A 21,924-nucleotide genomic window follows, 5' to 3' on the forward strand; every position below is an offset into this window, starting at 1 on the left:
TGGCTCTGGCAGGCCATGACCCAGACCACATTGTCTACTTAGCCTCCTGCTGCTGCCCCAGCTGGGTGAGCCCCCAACCCTGGGGCAGAGGCTCACTCCCTGCTGCCCTGCATAAACAAACCATGAGTTCTAAAATTCTCACACAGTAGAGATGCCCTGCCCCACCCTGCCTCTAAGTCCCATTATGAGGACCAGTGAGGGCCGTGCAGTTGCTTGCCATGGCATGTGGGCAGGGAGATCTTCAGGGCCTCACATCTCCATTTCCTTCTGCCAGGGCTGAGAATAATCTCTATGTTGAAGGTAGGGCTTTGGGAACATGGGAGAGAGGCAGGAGGGCTTTGTTTGCCTGGGTGCCTATATCCACTGTCCTCATGCCTGCGTGGCCTCCATTTGTTCCTGATGGGCATCTCCTCGTCAGACTGCATGGTGTGCCAAACCTTGGGGCCCAGACAGTGTCGAGGCAGTTCCTGTTTGCCAGTGACCATGAACACGAGGAAAGAGCCTTATTAAAAATGGAAGAAAAGGGCTTCCCTGGTGGCGCAGTGGTTAAGAATCCGCCTGCCAATGCAGGGGACACGGGTTCGAGCCCTGGTCCGGGAAGATCCCACATGCCGCAGAGCAACTAAGCTCGTGCGCCACAACTACTGAGCCTGCGCTCTAGAGCCTGTGAGCCACAACTACTGAGCCCAAGTGCCACAACTACTGAAGCCCATGCGCCTAGAGCCCGTGCTCCACAATAAGAGAAGCCACCGCAATGAGAAGCCTGCGCACCGCAATGAAGAGTAGCCCCCGCTCGCCGCAACTAGAGAAAGCCCGCACACAGCAACGAAGACCCAACACAGCCAAAAATAAATAAATAAAATAAATAAATTTATTTAAAAAAAAAAAAAAATGGAAGAAAACCTAATATCCATGGAATGGATTTCGGAGGCACAATCTCAGAGAACTGGGACTTGTGATGAGGGAGATGTGATATGTGGGTGACTGCTCATCCCGCATAAGGCATCATTCACATGGCTTATATCTCAACACCCCTTGAAGTGGGCTTTACCAATATCCCCATTTCACAATAGGAACCTGAGGCCCAGAGAACTAAGTGCTTGTGGCGCCAGGATTCAATACCAGTTTTCCGTAGACTCTTCGGGGCTAAAAAGTGTGGGACCCCATGTGACAAGGTCTCTGGGCTCCCACCCTACCTGACCACATGTAATCTTGTGGTGGCAGCCCTGATTCAGGTTACCTGCCAGCTGTCCATTCTGCCCTAGGCAGAAAATTTGCTGGCGTGGCATCTGTTAGTAGGGATGTGTTCCCCAACTTAGGGAATTTGTCCTTTTCCTTCACTGTGTGACTCCCCTTCCCAGACCAGTTCCTTGAGTGAGTGAGTGAATGAATGAGCGCTTTCCTACTCTGTGCTGTCCTCAGGCATCTGTGACGTCTGGGGGTGGTGAGGATGTGCACTGCTCCTTGTAGCTAACTGCTGTGCCTGTGATGATGTGGGGTGAGGGTCTGGGACCTTGTAGGGACGGAGGTCATGAGCCAAGACACGCATTCCCATTGCCACGTGTGAGTGCACGGAATACACTCGTGAGTGGGAGTGCTTGGACTCTAGAACTCCAAGAAGGGGTAGAGGTGGTCCGCAGTGGAATCTGTTTGAGCCACTGAGTGTCCCCTGTGCGTGGAATGGTATCACTGTGTCTATGACAAGCTTGATCCGCAACACCTCATGCCCCCAAATTAATCCATTATGGCTCCCTCCAGATTCAGTTGCTGTTCTTGGTGCTGGCATCTGGTGCTGGCATCTCCAGGCTGAATCCTGCACATCTTGTATAAGGTTTGGGGGAAGGAGATCAGAGTCAACGTTGTCCTGGACGTGAGTTCTGAGGAGTGCTGTTCTCTGAAACTGAGGAACCCACTGAGGGTGTGGAGCACAGAAGCAAAGCCCAACCCTACCTCTTAGAGCTGTCACTTTTTAAGTGGCGAAGTTCATTCTGTGGGACCCTGGGTCCCAGAGCCTAAGCTTTGTGAGAGAGGCAAGGGCAAGGCTTTGGAAGCCCTCTCTTTCCTCCCAAAGTCTCCATTGGAGCAGGCTGTAATCTGAAACAAGGTAGCCATAAACCCACCACAGTATATGAGAAGGGCTGGAAATGTGGCTCCCCCTTGGGGGAGACAGAAAATAAGACAGCAAGCCATTGGACAGAAACATGGGCAAGAATGGAGCAACGAGAGGGCAAAGCAGACAAAACTCCATGGAGATGTTGGGGCTTGTGCAGGTGCCTGTGGATCCCTGTGGGGAGCCACTGGTTGAGGGTGAAGGTGACCAGCCATGGGAGTGTGTGGCAAGGGAACCAGCCATCCACATCTGATAGCAGTACCAGGAGCCCTGGGACATGGTGGAACAAGACCAAACATCAATGGTTTGGGACCCTCTGAGGGACTGCTATGAGGCAGGGCCCAGTAGATGTTTCTGCTAATGTGTATGAGCCGCAATAGATTATTAGCCTGGTCTGTTGATTGTTGTACCTTCTCCACCACCACCATGGAACGCGCCCCCGCCCCCCCTCCTTCGCCCCCCGCCCCCATTCCCAGGCAAGGACGAGCCTTGCTTGCTGCTGCTGAGTCCCTGAAGCTCTGGTTGGCACTGCATGCTGAACTGCTGAGGGAAACACTTTCTGGAACCACATCTGCTTGAGACAGTGTAAACACATGTCCAACTTTGCCTGTATGAGGAGGTCCGTGACCACCTATGACAGCTTCTTGGCCAGCCCAAACTTTACAGCAGGCTATACATAAGGAACCTTTTAATTTGTCTTTAATCTTGGTCTCCAACCTTTGCTGTAGAATTTCTCTCTTTCCTGTCCTCAGTGATGTTCAGTTATTAAATACCAGTCCAAGGTGGTCCAGTTCAGAATCTCAATCTCCTATCCAGTTCAATGCAGCCCCCACTGCTCCCACTCCTGCTTTTGGGGCCAGTGAGGGGCAAGGAGGAAATTGACAAGCATCTCTACTCATTTCCTGGTATGGTCGCAGAGAGCGCACCTCCAGCGCTGGTGGTCTATGGAGGCAGGCCCTGGAGTTGTACAATGTGACATCACTGTCCATTGCTTTCTGGCTACAACTGACCAACAGCTCTGCTCATTGTGCCCCATCACTTAGCGCTTACTGACAGTCACCCCTCTGATGATTCTCTCTTCTCCTTCACTTGTGTAAACAAGGGAGAAGGGATGAATCCTGGGCTGATGGATTGTAAGAAGCCCTGGAGGGGTTGTCTGGTCCCCGTTGTTTGGAGGCTCTCTTTATAACATGGGGCTCCTGCTGCCTCTGGGCCTTTGGTTGCCACTTCGGGGGTGGTGAGAAAAGCCCCTCCCCACATGTGCATGTGGCAGTGGCTGCTTGTGACGGCTGGTAGTCTGAGGGCTGCCCTTTGCTGCCTGAGAGTCTGCATGGGGCTGTCATGGCCCCCTCTCTACCCTTTTCCTAAGGGTCCTGGTTCCAGGCCTGTGGTCAGACTAACATCTCCTGCAAGAATGTGAAGGGGAAGCTAGTAGAGGTAGGCAAATGGCCATGGCAGGTGAGCATCTTATTCCTGGGTGCGAACAACTGCAACGGCTCCGTCATCCACCACCAGTGGGTCCTTACAGCTATGCACTGCTTTCAGAGGTCAGTCAGGGTGGCCAGCCAGTCTCAGGGGCTTTGCTTTCTGGCCTGGGAGCCCCTGCTGAATCTGGGGATCCGGGAGTCGGGGCCTGGCTGGGTAGCCCTGTGCTCAGCCTGTGTCTCTCCAACCATTCCATGTTTGACCCCACTGCTGGTGATCTGCCTCCTACCCGTGACCCTGCAGATCCAAGGACCCCAGATCATACTCCGTGAAGATGGGAATTCAACGCCTCTCAGAAAATGGCACCAAACTCTCAAGTCATTCGCATCGTGATTCATGAGGATTTCACCAACCTCATGTCCAGGATATTGCCCTCCTGAAGCTCAGGGACTCTGTCTCCTGGTCCCCCCTCATCCAGCCTGTCTGTCTACCTAACCCTAAACTCAAGCCATCTCTTGGATCCATGTGCTGGATGATCGGGTGGGGACAAACGTATACTCAAAGTAAGTGAAGGCAGGCCGAGGTTCCAAGACACCTGCCTCTTCAGAACATAACTCCACCACGGGCTCCTTCATCCATTCCTTTATTCACTCATTCACTCCATCAGCAAATATTTCCTGAGCACCTACACGTGCTGCATTTTGCCCTGAACTCTGTTGATAGGAGGATATACACAGTGCCCTGGTGTAAAAGACACTCATGACGTGTACGGACCTCAATTCCCAAAGTTAAGTTAACTCCAATGTCAAGCTCTCACCTTGCAGCCTGGAAGGAAATTAATCTTTGGCTATTAATGGGATTTCCTGTCTGCAGGTGGCACAAGGACTGTGGCCTCAGAGGGGTACCTAGGCATTGGGTAGCCATTGTACCCACTTGTTACCTTGAGCACCAATAATTCCTGTCCCCTGTTGGTGTCATTCTGAGGTCCTAGAATTGAGGAGCCTTTGTGGGGTCCTTCCCTCCAGGGGGTGGCTCACTCTGGGCTGTAGGGCCTTGCCACATTGGCAGGTAGCCATGAAGAAGTGCCCAGCCATTCACCCTCATGGAACGTGAATTACTGGGGTAATCTCTCCTTGGCTTCATTCAGTGCCTGGATGTTGGTCTGAGCCCCTCGGGAGACTTTTTAATGAGCTCGGGCTTTTTCAAAAGTCAGATTGTGGTTTGGGGCCTTTATACATCACTATCCTAGGAAATGGCCCTGCCTCCCACATTACGAATCTGGATAGCTCCAAGATGGAAATGTGCCAAAGAGCTGAAGGGATGACGAGGCAGGATCTCTCTCTCTCTTCAGAGACCCCACAGCCCTCCTATAGTCTTCAGGAGGTAGCTGCCAAGATTGTAAACAAAGAGATCTGCAATCAACAGTACAAGTTCCTCTTCTTGAAGGGCCAGAAGAAGTTAATCGGGAATGACATGATTTGTGCCAGCTTACAGTGGGGCATGGACACCTGTCAGGTGTGCAGTGTCTAGACCCGGGCAAGAAGACTTTCAGTGGTCATGCATTCCTTTCCACATGGCACTGGGAGACCTTATGAAAATCTCCTTTCCCTGGGCTTCAGTTTCCCAATCTGTAAAATAAGGGTGAAAATACTTTTCACTCCTGTCCACAATTATGGTTAATAATGGCAGTACTTCTCACGTTATTTGAGCACTTCTGAACATCAGTCACATGCCCAGATCTGGGCCAGATTCTGGCAGAACGAGTTTAGCATAAATGGCATCATTCTGTAAGCAAGCTTCTGCTGCTTGCATCTTCTAGTCAACATTGTTTTTGAGATTTATCCATATTGATACCTGCCTCTGTAATTCATTAATTAACAGCTCTATCTACAATATACTCTTTTGTGAATAGTCCACAGTTTATTCATTCTCTTGTTTATAAACATTGAGGTAGCTTCTAATTTTTTCATATCGCATACTCTGCTGCTCTGAATATTCTTACACACATCTCCCTATTTACATGTTCCAGAATTTCTCAGTATGGTGCATCCTGCAAGGAACTGATGGGTCATAGGCTGTGCATACTTTCATCTTTAATAGTCATTGCCAAATTGTTTTCCAAAGTGATTGTATTAATCTATATTCTTACAGCAGTGTTTGAGAATTCCATTGTTCCATATCCTTGCCAACTTTTGATACTGGTCAGACTGTAAAATGTTTTCCATTCTGAGGATGAGAACTAGAGAAATAGTATCCCATTGCGGTTGCATGTACCTGTCCCAGTTACTAGTGCAACTGTGCATCCTTTCATATGTTTATTCACCATTCATAATTCTTTTTCTGTGAATCACTTGTTCAGATAGTTTACACATTTTTCTATTGTTTGTCATTTTCTTTTTATTTTCTTTTTATATTTTGGATACTGATTTTATGTTCATTGTGTATATTGCAAATATTTTCTTTCTTTTTGATCATTTTGTATATACTCTCCTTTGCTCAACAGCAATTTAGATTTTTAAAAAAAAATTTTTATTGGAGTATAGTTGACATAATGTTGTGTTAGCAGTTTATATTTTATTTCAATCAAACATATATCCTTTTTTTCCTTTTTGGTTTATGCTTATTTAAGAAATCCTTCATTTTCCTGAGGTTATAAGGACATTTTCCTATGTTTTCTTTTTCCTAAAAGTTTGGGAATTTTGGTTTCCACATTTGGGTCTTGAATCCATGTGCATTCATTTTGTGAACTGTGTAATTTAGGGGTCTATTTTTATTTATTTTGCGTATGGACTACAAATTGTCCCAGTGTCATTCGCTGAAAAAACCATTTCCTGTACTGGCTGTCACCACTTCTCTCATAAATCAAATTTCTATATACACAGGGGATGATTTCTTGAGTTGGACACCTTCAAAAATTTTTTTTTCATTTTTAAGACAAGTATTTCTTGTGGTTTTTAAAACTGAAGTATAGTTGATTTATTGTGTTAGTTTCAGGTGTATAGCATAGTGATTCAGTGTTTTTGCAGATTATATTCCATTATAGGTTATTACAAGATAATCAATATAATTCTCTGTGCTCTACAATATATCCTTGTTGCCTATTTATTTTATATATATTGAATAGTAGTTTGTATCTGTTAATCCCATACACCTAATTTGTCCCTCACTGCTTCCCTCTTCCCTTTGGTAACCACAAGATTGTTTTCTATATCCGTGATTCTGTTTCTGTTTTGTGTATACATTCATTTGTATTATTTTTTAGATTCCACATATAAGTGATATCATGCAGTATTTGTCTTTATCTGACTTATTTCACTAAGCATAATATTCTCTAGGTTCATCCATGTTGCAGATGGCAGTATTTCATTCTTTTTATGACTGAGTTATATTCCATTGTAATATATATATATATATATATATATATATATATATATATATATATATATATATATGTATATATATCTCACATCTTCTTAAGCCAATTGTCTGTGGATGGGTACTTGGGTTGTTTCCATGTCTTGACTATTGTAGATAGTGCTGCTATGAATATTGGGGATGCATGTATATTTTTAAATTAGTGTTTTTGTTTTTTCAATGTATATACCCAGGAGTGGAATTACTGGATTATATGGTAGCTCTATTTTTAGTTTCTTAAGGAACCTCCATACTATTTTCCATAATGGCTGCACCAATTTACATTCCGACCAACGGTGTACAAGGGTTCCCTTTTATCCACATCCTCTCTAATATTTGTTATTCTTAGATTTTTTGATGATAACCTTGCTGACAGGTGTGAGGTGGTACCTCATTGTGGTTTTGATTTGTGTTTCTCTAATAATTAGCAGTGTTGAGCATCTCTTCATGTGCCTGTTGGCCTGTCTTCTTTGGAAAAATGCCTATTCAGGTCTTCTGCCCATTTTGATTGGATTATTTGTTTTTGTGATATTGAGTTGTATGAGCTCTTTGTATATTTTGGATATTAACCCTTTGTCAGTCCCATCATTTGCAAGTATTTTCTCCCATTCCATAGGTTGTCTTTTTGTTTTGTCAAGGTTTCCTTTGCTGTGTAAAAGTTTTTAAGTTTAATAAGGTTCCATTTGTTTATTTTTGCTTTTATTTCTTTTGCCTTAGGAGACTGATCCAAGAAAAAAATTGCTGTGATTTATGTCAAAGAGTGTTTCACCTATGTTCTCTTCGAGGAGTTTTATGGTTTCATGTCTTACATTTAGGTCTTTAAATCATTTTGAATTTATTCTTATATATGATGTGAGGGAATGTTCTAACTTCATTGTTTTACATGTGGCTGTCCAGTTTTCTCAGTACCACTTGTTGAAGAGAATGTGTTTTCTCCATTGTATATTCTTGCCTCCTTTGTCATAGATTGACTGTAGGTTTGTGGGTTTCTCTGTGGGCTCTATTTCTGTTCCATTGATCTCTGTGTCCATTTTTGTGCCAATACCATGCTGTTTTGATTACTGTAGCTTTGTAGTATAGTCTGAAGTCTGGGCGAGTTATATCTCCTGTTTTGTTCTTTTTTCTCAGGATTGCTTTGGCAATTTGATATCTTTTGTGGTTCCATATAAGTTTTAGGATTATTTATTCTAGTTCTGTGAAAAATTTCCTGGGTATTTTTTTAGGGAGTGCATTAAATCTGTAGATTGCTTTGAGTAGTATAGCCACCTTAATAATATTAATTTTGAAATCTAATAACACAGGATATCTTTGCATTTCTTTCAGTCTTCTTCATTTTCCTTCATTAATGTTTTATGGTTCTCAGTGTATAGGTCTTTCACCTCCTTGGTTAAGATTATCCCTAGTGTTTTTTTTTTTTTTTTGACACTATTTTAAACAGGATTTTTTAAAACTTTCTCTTTCAGGTATTTCATTATTAGAGTATAAAAATGCAACAAATTTCTGTATATTAAACTTGTATCCTGCAAACTTACTGAATTCATTTATTAGTTCTAATAGTTTTGGATGGAAACTTTAGGGTTCTCTAAAGTTTAGAGAGTATCATGTCATCTGCAAATGTGACAGTTTTACCTCTCCCCTTTCAATTTGGATACCTTTTATTTATTTTTCTTGTCTGATTGCTGTGGCTAGGACTTCCAATACTATGTTAAATAGCAGTGACAAGAGTGGGCATCCTTATCTTGTTTCTGAATTTAGGAGGAAGGCTTTCAGCTTTTCACTGTTGAATATTATGTTGGCCCTGGGTTTGTTATAAATGGACTTTATTATGTTGAGATATGTTCCCATGTGTTGTTGAGATACCCACTTTGATGAGGGTTTTTATCATGAATGGATGTTGAATTTTATCAAAGGCTTTTTCTGTGTCTACTGAGATGATCATGTGGTTTTTGTCTTTCCTTTTGTTAATGTGGTGTATCACATTGATTGATTTGTGTATGTTAAACCATCCGTGGGACCCTGGAATAAATCCAAGTTGATTGTGGTGTATGATCCTTTTTATGTATTGTTGGATTCAGTTTGCTAATATTTTGTTGAGGATGTTTGCATCTATATTCATCAAAGATATTGGCGTGTAATTTTCTTTTTTGGTAGTGTCTTTTTCTGGCTTTGGTATCAGGGTAATGGTGTCCTTATAGAATGAATTTGGGAGTATCCTCTTCACTTTTTTGGAATAGTTTGAGAAGGATAGGTGTAACCTGTTCTTCCTATGCTTGATAGAATTCCCCAGTGAAGCTGTCCAGACCTGGACTTGTGTTTGCAGGGAGTTTGTTTGTTTGTTTATTTGTTTTACAGATTCTATTTCACTTGTAGTGATCAGTCTGTTCAAATTGTCTGTTTCTTCTTGACTTATTCTTGGCAGGCTATATGTTTCTAGAAATTTGTCCATTTCCTCTGTATTGTCCAATTTGTTAGCATATAACTGTTCATAGTATTCTCTTATGATTTTTTGTATCTCTGTGATATTGGTTGTTATTTCTCCTCTTTCTTTCTTATTTTGTTTATTTGGGTCCTCTTTTCTTCTTCGTGAGCCTGGATAAAGGTTTATCAATTTCGTTTATCTTTTCAAAAAACCAGCTCTTGGTTTCATCATCCTTTTATATATATATATATATATATATTTTTTTTTAATCTCTATTTTACTTATTTCCTGTCTGGTCTTTATGATTTCCTTCCTTCTGCCGACTTTGGGCTTTCTTTGTTTTTTTTTTTTCTAATTCTTTTAGGTGGTAGGTTAGGTTGTTTATTTGAGATTTTTCTTTTTTTCTTGAGGAAGGTCTGTATCACTATAAACTTCCCTCTTAGAACTCTTCTGCTACATCCTGAAGATTTTGGAAAGTTGTGTTTTCATTTTCATTTGTCTTGAGGTATTTTCTGATTTCCTCATTGATTTCATCATTGACCCATTGGTTTTTTAGTAGCATGTTGTTTAGTCTCCACATGTTTGTTGTTTTCCTATTTTTCTTTCTGTAGTTGATTCCTAGTTTTATATCACTGTGGTCAGAAAGATGCTTGACATAATTTCTATTCTTTTAAATTTGTTGAGGCTGGTTTTGTGACCTAGTGTGTGATCTAACCTGGAGAACATTTCATGCCCACTTGAAAAGAGTGTGTATTCTACGTTTTTTTTTTCTTTTTTGGATGTAGTGTCCTATAGATATCAGTTAAATCCAACTGGTCTTTGGTGTCGCTTATGAACTCTGTTGCCTTACTGTTTTTCTTTCTGGATGATCTGTCCATTGAGGTCAGTAGGGTGTTAAAGTCTCCTACTATTATTGTATTATTGTTAATTTCTCCCTTTATGTCTGTTAGTATTTGCTTTATATATTTAGTTGCTCCTGTATTGAGTGTATATGTTAACAAGTGTAATATCCTCTTCTTGTATTGATCCCTTTATCATTATATAATATGCTTCTTTGTCTTTCATTATGGTCTTTGTTTTAATGTCGATTTTGTCTGATATGAGTATTGTTACCCCCACCTTATTGTCATTTACATTTGCATGAAATATCTTTTTCTATCCCCTCACTTTCAGTCTGTGTGTGTCTTTTGCCCTGAAGTGAGTCCCTTGTAGGCAACATAATGAAGGGTCTTGTTTTGTTTTGTTTGTATCCAGTCACCCTATGTCTTTTGATCAGAGGATTTAGTCCATTGACATTTAAAGTAATTAATGACAGGTATGTACTTATTGCCATTTTATTCCTTGCTTTCCAGTGTTTTTGTGGTTCTTATTTTTTCCTTTCCTCTTCTTTTTGTTTTTCCCATTGTGGTTTGATTATTTTCTTTTATAGTATTCTTGAGGTCCTTTCTTTTTGGTTTTTGTGTATACAAAACCTACAATAGGTAGGTTTTTGATTTGTGGTTACCATGGGGTTTATGTATATTGACCCATAATTATACCTATTTGCTTTAAACTGAAGTCATTCAAGTTCAAATACATTCTAAAAGATCTACATTTTTTACTCCCCTCCTCCAGATTCTGGGTTTTTGATGTCATATTTTATATCTTCATGCTTATCCCTTTACTGTTTATTGTAGTTATAGTTGCTTTTACAATATTTTTTGTTTTTTTATTCTATGTACTGGCTTACTTAAGTTATCTTCAGTCCTTACTATATATTTGTTTTTCCTATTGGGATTTTCCCTTTCCTACAGATTCTTTCTTCTTTTCAATTTAGAGAATCCTTCAACATTTCTTTTAGGTTAGGTTTGGTATTGCTGAATTCTTTTAGTTTTGCTTGTCTGAGAAATTATTTCTCCCTCTTTCTGTTCTAAATTATAATCTTGTTGGGTAGAGTATCCTAGGTTCAGGTTTTTCCTTTTCCTGAGTTTGAGTATAACATGCCACTCCCTTCTGGTCTGCAAAGTTTTTGCAGAGAAATCAGTTGATAGCTTTATGGGGGTTCCCTTGTACATGACTCCGTTTTTCTCTTGCTGCTTTTAGGAGTCTCTCTTTATTTTTAACTTTTGACATTTTAACTATGATATGTCTTGGTGTGGGTCTGTTTGGATTCATCTTGTTTGGGACCCTCTGTTCTTTCTGTACCTTGATATCTGTTTCCTCCTTTAGGCTTAGGAAGTTTTCAGTCATAATTTCTTCAAATACATTTTCAATCCCCTTCTCTCTCCCTTCTCCTTCCAGAACCCCTATTATGCATATGTTGGCACATTTTATATTATCCCATAGGTCTCATATTTTGCTTTCTTTTTTTTTTTTCCATTTGTCTGTCTGCTGTTCTGATTGGGTGATTTCCATTATTCTATCTTCCAGATCTCTTATGTGTTCTTCTTTGTCATTTAGTTGGCTATTCATTGCTTCTAGAGTGTTTTTTATCTCAGAAATTGAATTATCTACTTTTGATTAGGTCTTCTTTATAGTTTCTAGTTCCTTGTTAAAAAGCATCTATGTTTATGTTGATACTCGTTCTTAATTCACTTAACATTTTTATTAGCAACATTTTTTGAAATTTCCTCCTTTTCTTTTTTTTAAATAAATTTATTTATTTAATTTATTTATTTTTGGCTGCGTTGGGTCTTCGTTGCTGCACACAGACTTTCTCTAGTTGCGGTGAGCAGGGGCTACTCTTCATTGTGGTGCACGGGCTTCTCATTGCGGTGGCTTCTCTTGTTGCCGAGCATGGGCTCTAGGCATGCGGGCTTCAGTAGTTGTGGCACGCAGGTATTAGCAGCTTTTTGAAGTCAGCATCTGGTAGACTGATTATCTGTTTCATTATTTGTTTTTTCAAGGGTTTTCTTTTGCTCTTTCAGCTGGGAGTAGTTCCTCTTTCTTTTCATTTTACTTAACTTTCTCTGTTTCTGTGAATTTAGGTGAAACAGTTATCTATTGTGGTCTTAAAGTGGTGTTTTTATGTGGGAGTGTCCCTACATAGACTGTGTGTGCCCAGTGTCTTTGGTGTGAGGGCCGGATTTGATGCGGATGCCAGCCACGTCTTTCCTCATGGTGTGCTGGCCACTATCACCTTGATAGAGGGTGTGGCTGGTGATGGAGGAGCTAGAGCCTGCACAGGGTGTGAGGTGGGACTTCCTCTCTGCTCCCTGGCTGTGGCCACCCTGTCAGGGGTGGAGTCTGCTCCCACATTGCTAGAGCGGAAACTCTGGGGTCGGGCTTGAGCCAGCTCTGTTGCCTTTAAGTGTGTGTTTTTCCTTCTCCCCTCACTGGGACTTTTGCCCCAAAGGAGGGGAGTGCTGAAGTAAATGGGGCTGAATTGGAATATAGTTGATTTATAATGTTGTGTTGGTCTCAGGTATACAGCAAAGTGAATCAGTTATCTATATCTATATATCTATATCTATATCTCCACTCTTTTTTAGATTCTTTTCCCATATAGGCCATTACAGAGTATTGAGTAGAGTTCCCTGTGCTATACAGTAGGTCCTAATTAGTTATCTATTGAGAAGTTTGACTTTAAATCAAGTCTAGCTTTGTGATTATTGTGTGGCTATGGATATTCTGATTTCTGAACTGAGATGTTTATGTGACCATGTAATCATACTGATTATGATTACATTAATCACAATGAGCAAAACGTTCTGACTCTGCCCAGTTTTTACCCAGGATCAGGGAAAGAACTCACCCCTTAAATACATTTTAAAGGGACAAAGGGGGTTCCAATGAAGATGCCTGTTGTGTTCAATGTACCATTTACACTTTTCCCTGTCCTTCGCCCATGTTTTTCTGTTAAACTACTTTTCTTTTTATTGATTTGTAAAAACTGTAGATATTATATGCTGTGGTAATTGGTAAAGGAACATCATGTCTTTTTCAACTTAATTTTAAGTGGTTCATAAGTATAGGTGTATACACACACACATACTTATGGAGAGAGAGAGAAGATAAAACAAATATGGTTAAACATTAAATTAGTGAGTCTGGGTAAAAATATTATACTTGTATCTTTTCTGTAAGTCTTAAATTATTTCAAAATAAAAAGTTAAAAAAAAAACTTTAGGAACCGGAAGTTTTAACCCTTTGTGAAATGCTTTACAATATTTTACCCTACTTGTCCATGATTTACCTTTTTTTGGTGTGGATTTCTTCCCATAGAGTTAATTATTAAAATTTTCATATGTTCGTATTTATCGTTATTTCCCTTAATGATTGTAGTTTCTGTGCTGTGCTTAGAAATATCTTTCCCATCCTAAGATTATAAAATTCTGTACTCATACATGTTCTTAATTCTTTTCTTTAAATATTTTAATTTTGATTCACCTAGAAGGGTGAAAGAGGAAACCAGTTTTATTTTTCTCCAAATGTAGCCAGTTATGTCAATAATTTTTATTGAATACTTTTTTTTGGCAAGGAATTAGAAATGCCCTCTTTATTATATCATACATTCCCATCTTATTTTTGTGTATTTCTGCCCTTTGCAGTCTCATTCGTATGCCACCACGACTCTTTTTAAATTATTGTAGCTTTATAATTCCTTTTTGTATGTGGTAAGGCAAGTCCTCCTTCATTATTCTTCTTTTAAAGAATTTACCTTGCTCTTCTCCCATGTCATTCTAATTGAACAATCTTTGTCTCGAGGTATTTTCTGATTTCTTCTTTGATTTCATTGTTGACCCATTTTTTTAAAATTAATTAATTTATTTTTTACTGCATTGGGTCTTTGTTGCTGTGTGCGGCCTTTCTCTAGTTGTGGCGAGCGGGGGCTACTCTTCATTGCAGTGCATGGGGTTCTCATTGCAGTGGCTTCTCTTGTTGAGGAGCACAGGCTCTAGGCGTGTGGGCTTCAGTAGTTGTGGCGCACGGGCTTAGTTGCTCCGTGGCATGTGGGATCTTCCCCAACCAGGGCTGGAACCCGTATCCCCTGCATTGGCAGGCAGATTCTTAACCACTGTGCCACCAGGAAAGCCCGACCCATTGGTTTTTTAGTAGCATGTTGTTTAGTCTCCATGTGTTTCGGTTTTTTTTCCCATTTTCTTTTGAACAATCTCAGTATAATATTAAAAGGAAAATCATGTGGTGATTTTGGTAGAAATTGATAGTTTGATTTAGGAAAAATAGACTCTATTTTGCTCTATTTTATTTGTGTCCCTAGAGCAGGAGTTTATATAGCTTTCTCCATATAATTACTTCATGCTGCTTCTTAACTTTATTCCTAGATATTTTATATTACATCTCTATTGTAATATAAAATGTTTTTTTCAGTGTATTTTCTGTTTGTATTATATATTGATTTTTTGTGTATTTACTTTGTAATAAGCAAAATTCCTGGATATAGTGGATATAATGGATTCTCTTTAATTTTGAGACATACCATCTGCAAACAATGGTAAATTTGTCTCCTACTTTTCAATATGTATGCCTCTTACTTCTTTTTCTTGTTTATTGCAATGTCAAGAATCATATTCCAGAACAATTGCTCTGTCTTCCAGGAGACACTGTGCTATCTTGTTTTAGGTATGTCTCTTATAAACAGTATAATGCTCAGTGCTATATTTTTCAACACATTTGGGAGGCTTTCCTTTAATCCATTTACCAAGAAGAATGTTTCTTTTTATCCCCTTACTTTATGTATTGGTTTGATTTTTTTTTCCACTCCACTTTTCCCCTGTAGTGGTTTAAAAGTTGTCATAGCTCAATGTCATTCTACTACAGATATTTTCCACACACGTATTTAAAGTTGACTTAACACCTAGAGTTAATCAACGTCTACTGCTTCCTCCTTAGCAGGACAAGAGCCTTCCTTCCTTTTCACTTGCCTCATTTCCATCCCCCAGACTCATCTTGTTGAAAACATCTGGGAGTTCAGCTCACTGAACCCTTCTATTATATCCAAGAGTTTTTAGTTGACTCTCTTGGGCCTTCCAGGTCTATGCCCATATGAGCTACAATTAGTGATGATTTTGCCTCTTTCATTTTCATGATTTTTACTTTTTTCATTATTTTGGGTACTGCTCCCCAAAAGCAACCTGGAATTGTAGCTTCTTCTTGTTGCTGACCTTCCTGGAAGTCCTTCACACACTTCATCATGAAGCATGTTGCTAACATGGCATATCATCTGTCGAGGAGAGAGCCATTCCTTTGTTTCACCGTGGCATTTTATTTCAGGAATGAATGCTATGCTTCATAAAATGTGTTTTCTGCAGCTATCACGATGACTCTACACTCTGACTCAGGGTGCTGAGTCGGTTCTGTGAACAGATTCTTCATGTCCATTTACCCTGCCTGCCAGGATTAGCCCTCCCTGGTCATGGTGCACTTTGGTTTCATTCATCTGTTGGATTCAGATTTATAATATCTTTTTTTAGAATATGTTTAATTTATTTGTTCATCCAACAAGACACCCCGTGCTGGGCTCTGGGCCAGGCACAGGATAGTGCTGGTGCATGGCCCAGGAAAGGTACTGGCCCTGAAACAGCAGTCCTATGAGATAGCATCCACGCAGCCTTTGCGTTTTGTTTTGTCTTCCTCCAGTGAGGCTGGGCTCCACTGAAGGTGTGTTGAGGAAGGCACCCCCTTTGTCAAGTTATAGAATCACAACTATGCTTCACTTGAAAGCACAGTCTATGTTCTGGAACATTTGAAATAACATAAATTATCTGCTCCTTTAATGCTGGATAGAAGTTGCTTGCGAAACCACATAGGCCTGTTTTCCTTTGAAGGGGTAGTTCTTGAGCAATATTTTAAGGTGTTTTGTCCATGATTATTGGATTTTCTTAGAAATTATTCATTTCATCCAGATTTTAAATCTATAAAGAGAAAGTTATAAATAGTCTTCAGATCCTAGAAAGTGTATTTTCCCTGGATCTGATTCTAGTCTCTTTTCTACTTATACCACAAAGTATTTGAATTTTCCTTCTCTTTGAGTTTTTCTTGGTAGGACTTACAAGATATTTATTTTGTTGTTGTTTTTTAAGTACAGTTTATTGATTTTATTCCTCAAGTCTATGATTTTTTTGCTTTCTAATGCATGACATCTGCTTTTTGTCTTTATTAATTCCTTTTCAAGTGTCTTCAGCTGAATATGCAGTGATAAATAATTGATGATGATAATAAATAATTTATTTTCATTCTCTCTTGTTTGGTATTAAAGTATTTAGACTAAGACTCTTCTGTGTGAAATTCAGGCCCACATCCCATGGGCTTTGCAATGTATGGCCTTCTTATCTTTCTACACTCTAACTGTAGATTTTAATTCTGTTTTCACTTTAACATTTTTGAAAGTTAATTTTTTTTTCTTTGATGGGGGTGGTTCACATTTTGTTACTGGATTCTGGCTTAATTTCACTGTGGTAAGAGAATGTCCACATACAAGATCTTTCTCTCTCTCTTCTATTTTCTCTCTCTCTCCCTCTGAGTTCTCTTTTTTTCTGGATTGCCAGAGTCCAGTCAACCATATCTCTATCACTAGCTTGACTATCACTGGCTTGATTTTCCCCTTCATCTACCATTTTCTGTCTCCACAAAAGGCCCCTACTGAAATCTGTTTAATACATGTCTTTAAAGACGTCTGTATCTTTGAAAAATGCATAGTGTTGCTATATGTATATTTTACTTTGCATAAATGATATTGTGCTACAGTCCCCTCCTGTATTTGTTTGTTGAGGAATCTCAATTTGTTCGAGAATCCACATTAAATAGTTTTATTCTTTCCAGTCATTGCCCCCATATGCCCTGTGTCAAATCTTCCTCCCTTCTCCAAACATCATTTTGGGCAGAGCCCATAATTTTCAGTTACTTTCAGTTATTAAATACCTTGTCTATTATAAGTCTCAATTTAAAAATCAATTTGATTGGAACTTCCCTGGTGGCACAGTGGTTAAGAATCCACCTGCCAATGCAGGGGACACGGGTTCAAGCCCTGCTCCAGGAAGATCCCACATGCCGCGGAGCAACTAAGCCCGTGCGCCACAACTACTGAGCCTGCACTCTAGAGCCTGTGAGCCAAAACTACTGAGCCTGCGTGCCACAACTACTGAAGCCCGTGCACCTAGAGCCGGTGCTCTGCAACAAGAGAAGCCACCTCAATAAGAAGCCCAGGCACCACAGTGAAGCGTGGCCCCTGCTCGCGGCAACTAGAGAAAGCCCACGTGCAGCAACAAAGACCCAACGCAACCAAATAAATAAATAAATAAATAAAAGTCAATTTGATTTAAACTTCACCAAGCCCTACTCCATCTCCTTCCTCTGGAGCATGGGGGTCTGGACACTGGGAGCTGACAACTGGGTCAGCCTAGACATGGAAACCTTCAAGTCTCCCTCCACTTTCTTTCTCTGCTTATTAATTTTCAGGGTTTCCTTAGATATGCTAAAATTGACCTCTAGTTGGTTTTAGACAGAGAAAATGCCCTATCTTAATTCATCATCTATCTTCAATGAGATTTGGTGTCTTTCATTGAACAGATGGTCTTAACTTTGATATAATTAAGCCTAACACATTTGCCCTCTTCAGGTTTGTGGGGTTTTATTTTAAAACATGTGCTTCATCCCAAGTCATAAAGTCATGGCCCTACATTTTTAATTAGCTTTATCTTTCTAACTTTTCACATTTAGAGTTTTATTTCCTCTGGAGTTTTGTTATGATAGGGTCCAATTTCATTTTTCTCCATCAGTTTCTCCACCATCTACAACAGAGACCTCCTTTCTCACAGTCATGACACTTTCTGGAGCATGTGCCAGGTTTCCTCCACCTGCAGGCATCTGGCTGGCTCTCCATTGCCCCATTGGTCTATTTTTCTGTTTCTATGCTAGTACCGTGCTTTCTATAATTATAGCTTTGAAATATATCTAACATTGTTTAGATATTTCTCCGGTCCCCAGCCTCTCCAATTTGCTCTTTTTTTCTCAAACCTGTCATAGAATTCATGGACTATTATCCTTCAATATCAATTCTAGAATCCGATTGTCAAGGTCCTGAAAAAATCCTGCTGGCATTTTATTTGGAATCGCTTGAACTTTAGAGGTCAACATAAAGAGAACTGACATTGTTATAATTTTTGACTCGTTTACTCTCTATTGAATACAGATAAAAGAATATTTATAAAATGTGTATGGAGAATAAAGAATAACACAACCAACACCCACACCCTCAGCACCAAGCCTATAAAATAGTGCATTACCAGAAACTTTGAGGCTTCCACGTGATGATTTCTGAATCTCAAACCATGAAGGCTCTGATGCTGCTTTTGTTTTTTTCTGCTGGCTAGCATTTGCTCTTGGTGCCTCAGCTTCCCTGTGTGCAGGGTGATGTTTTAAGAGTGAGGACATGTTCTTTAGAGTGTTTTTTTGTGGGAGTTCGCTGAAGCATGGCTTGAAGGTGGGTTCCTTCAGTCAGAATCTATATTTGCTTCTGCCAGATACCTGGACATAAAACCAACCCAGGACCTCTTTAAACGACGTTCTTGGCTCAAGTTTTTTTAACCACCCAGACAGTGTGAATTCAAGTTGCAAGTTCACATGAGGGCAGGTGTTCCTAGTTTATCTTCACTCGGAAGGTGTGGTCCTTTCTGGGAGGTATAGTTTTTTGCAGGAGGTTTCCTCTTAGGCTCCCCTCCTTGGGCAGGCCCTGGGTTTTGCCTTTTGTCTTCTGTACCCACGAATGAGGCTGTGAAAACCAAAGCTCAGTTTCACTGGGTTTGGCCTATGGCCTTGGGGCAAAAGTCATCTTCTGGGCTTTGCTGATGGCTCTCTGTGTTTCAGCCCTCCCTTGGGTTTTGCACTCTGAGGAGTCTTTATTTTCTTGCCAGCACACCCATGCATTTAAAATCTCACATGTTTAGTTATCTTCAGCAAGGTGGGAAAGGGGATCTAGTCTTCCATACTGTAGGAAGCCAAATGTTGAGAACTGACTTTTTTACATTGTTTTAAGTTGCCTCATCTAAGAACAACGGTATATCTGTACATTAATGTAGGTCTTCTTTTGTGTTCTTAAGTATAGTTTTATTATTTTTTCCTTACATGTCTTATGCACTCTTCATTAGATTATGTCTTATAAATCTTGGTTTACACTACATTAAAAAATATACATATATGTGGGGGAGGGAGGGAGAGCATGAGCTGTTTTTCAGATTTATAAAACTTTTCAACAATACAGAGGAATGTAAGAAAGTTTTAAGAAAATCATAAACCCACCATCAGCAGAAATAACAGCTACTACCTTTTGATGTATGCTGTTGTAAACATTATTCTTTTTTTTTTTTTTTTTAGCTACTTTTATTTAATTTAATTTATTTATTTATTTTTGGCTGTGCTGGGTCTTCGGTTCGTGCGAGGGCTTTCTCTAGTTGCGGCAAGTGGGGGCCACTCTTCATCGCGGTGCGGGGACCGCTCTTCATCGCGGTGCGCGGGCCTTTCACTATCGCGGCCCCTCCCGTTGCGGGGCACAGGCTCCAGACGCGCAGGCTCAGTAGTTGTGGCTCACGGGCCCAGCTGCTCCGTGGCATGTGGGATCTTCCCAGACCAGGGCTCGAACCCGTGTCCCCTGCATTAGCAGGCAGATTCTCAACCACTGCGCCACCAGGGAAGCCCGTAAACATTATTCTTATACATGCACCTGCTTTGCACAAAAAGAGAGGGGGCAGGTTTGCATTTCAAATGGCTCATTCTGTAAGCAGGATTGTAGGAAAGAAAAAAGTCAAGGGCAACACCTTGGAGGCCCACCACGATTTAAAGAGAAGGCAGAGGAGGGGACCGGTAGTTATGGTCAGAGAGTTAGCAGGGGAATGCAGAGAGAGGCCATTGTGATCCTGAGCTTGGGCCCCAGTGCAATGCTTCCATGTCACAGAGCAGGTTCATAGCCATGCCTCGATATCAGGGACAGCACGGGCCTAACACAGCTCGTGCTAAGGATATGGCCCGGGAAGGTGCAAGTTTATTTGTCCAGGACTTGCAGGGAGGCCTTCCTGCTGCCTCCTTTATGCCTCCCTTCTTCCCCCTCCACAGGGTAACTCTGGCAGTTCCCTTGTCTGCCAAGTGAACCACACCTGGATTCAGATGGGGGTGCTGAGCTGGAGCTTTAGCTGCAGCCGGCGCTGCTTCCCGGGCATCTACACCAGCACCTCCTACTTCACCGACTGGATCAAGAAACAGATCAGTGACATGAGGTTCGTCAGTAGGGCCAGGCCAGACTTCCTGAGCCTGGTCTTCCTCACTGGCTACATTCTGCTGGTTTCCTTGGGCTCCCTGTGGCTCCTGTGAGTGATGTTTCCAGGGCAGTCCCTCCTGGAGGCCACTTCTTCCTCCCCTCTGTCTGTCCTCAGGAGAAGTGGAGACTGGAGGAGCACAGGACATCAGGACAGAGTACTCTGGGAGAGGGTCCCAGAGCCACTGTTTTTTAAATTGTTCAATGAAGATGCTCTTGAACTTTGTGTCACTGAAGTCATCATCTTTCTTCTTGATTATAGCCAGACCCTTCAAAGCCTCGCCACCCCCAAGAGGCCTGGCTGTCCTCTCAAGGGGAGCCTCCCTGATAGTCCTCCTTGTACTTGTGCTCATCATGTTCCCGTCTCTAGGCTACAGTTTCCTCTTCTGCCAAATATGGAGCTGGACTTTGTGATCTCACTCCCTGCTTAGTCATCCCAGCACTCCAGCAATCCCCAGGTCCCCATGACCCTCTCCTGGGTCTCTGACCCAACAGTTTTCCCTCAGGCCTTACTGTGAGGGTTGGCCTCTTCCCAAGAAACTCACAATGACCAGACCTGCACTTGTGGACCTGGTTCCAGAACATGTGGGTCTCTCCCAAGCCCTCATATCACCCTAGGAGTCTACAGAACCTGACTGGTTCCTCCTCCCTCCCTGGCAGGGATTGGTGATGATGGGCGGCAGGGAGGGGCAAGGCAGAGTGCCTGCTTAGGTGATTGTGTGAGGTGACTGCACCCTGAGCTCCTGAGCTGCCTTAGTGACCTCCATCATACTCTGAAGAGGAAGGACAGGAGCAAGCTAGCCAGACTGAGAGGGCAGAGCTCTGCCACCCTTGTGGAAGGTAGCATGGGGGCCCCTCAGACCTGGTAGGCCTCAGGTTCACAGTGGCCAGCTACCCTTGCCCTCGGGCTCCAGAGTGTAGTAGGTGTGGTTTGCTGGAGATTGGAGTACTGAATGGCCAGCCCTATTGTCTCTCCCAAGACAGCAGGACCTGGCAGATGTTAGATTGTCCTGGCTTGATTTAATTTTCACCTTATCATTTATTAGGCTAGAATTTTCCAACAGCTTTGAACGAAAGCTTCTCATAGGATTTCCCCGGACTACTTTTTAATTGTATTATCCATCTGTGTCACTGAGTCATCAAAGTGTTCCCCAAATTCCAACATACCAAGTGGCCTTCTGCTCCCAGAAAGGCCCAATGGTTACTATCCCTCTTTCTCTGTTTATGGAAACCTCACCTGTGTCATCTTTCTAAGCAGATGGATCTGTGAGGGAAGGGCATTTGCTGAATGGCGACAATGCTTATAATTAT

The 21,924-nt window shown here is 41.4% G+C and overlaps 1 protein-coding gene across 1 annotated transcript; it reads left to right on the forward strand.

Moving 5' to 3' along the window:
• The first annotated feature begins 218 nt into the window (after positions 1 to 218).
• Positions 219 to 20,669, forward strand: LOC103000041 (serine protease 46-like). The gene is given in 5 exon segments (XM_007168848.1): positions 219 to 300; positions 3,480 to 3,657; positions 3,839 to 4,098; positions 4,887 to 5,050; positions 20,415 to 20,669. Coding segments are annotated over 5 exon segments (939 nt in total).
• The last annotated feature ends 1,255 nt before the right edge of the window (positions 20,670 to 21,924 follow it).

Source organism: Balaenoptera acutorostrata, chromosome 10 (assembly GCF_949987535.1).
Source record: "Balaenoptera acutorostrata chromosome 10, mBalAcu1.1, whole genome shotgun sequence".
Classification (NCBI taxonomy): Eukaryota; Metazoa; Chordata; class Mammalia; order Artiodactyla; family Balaenopteridae; genus Balaenoptera; species Balaenoptera acutorostrata.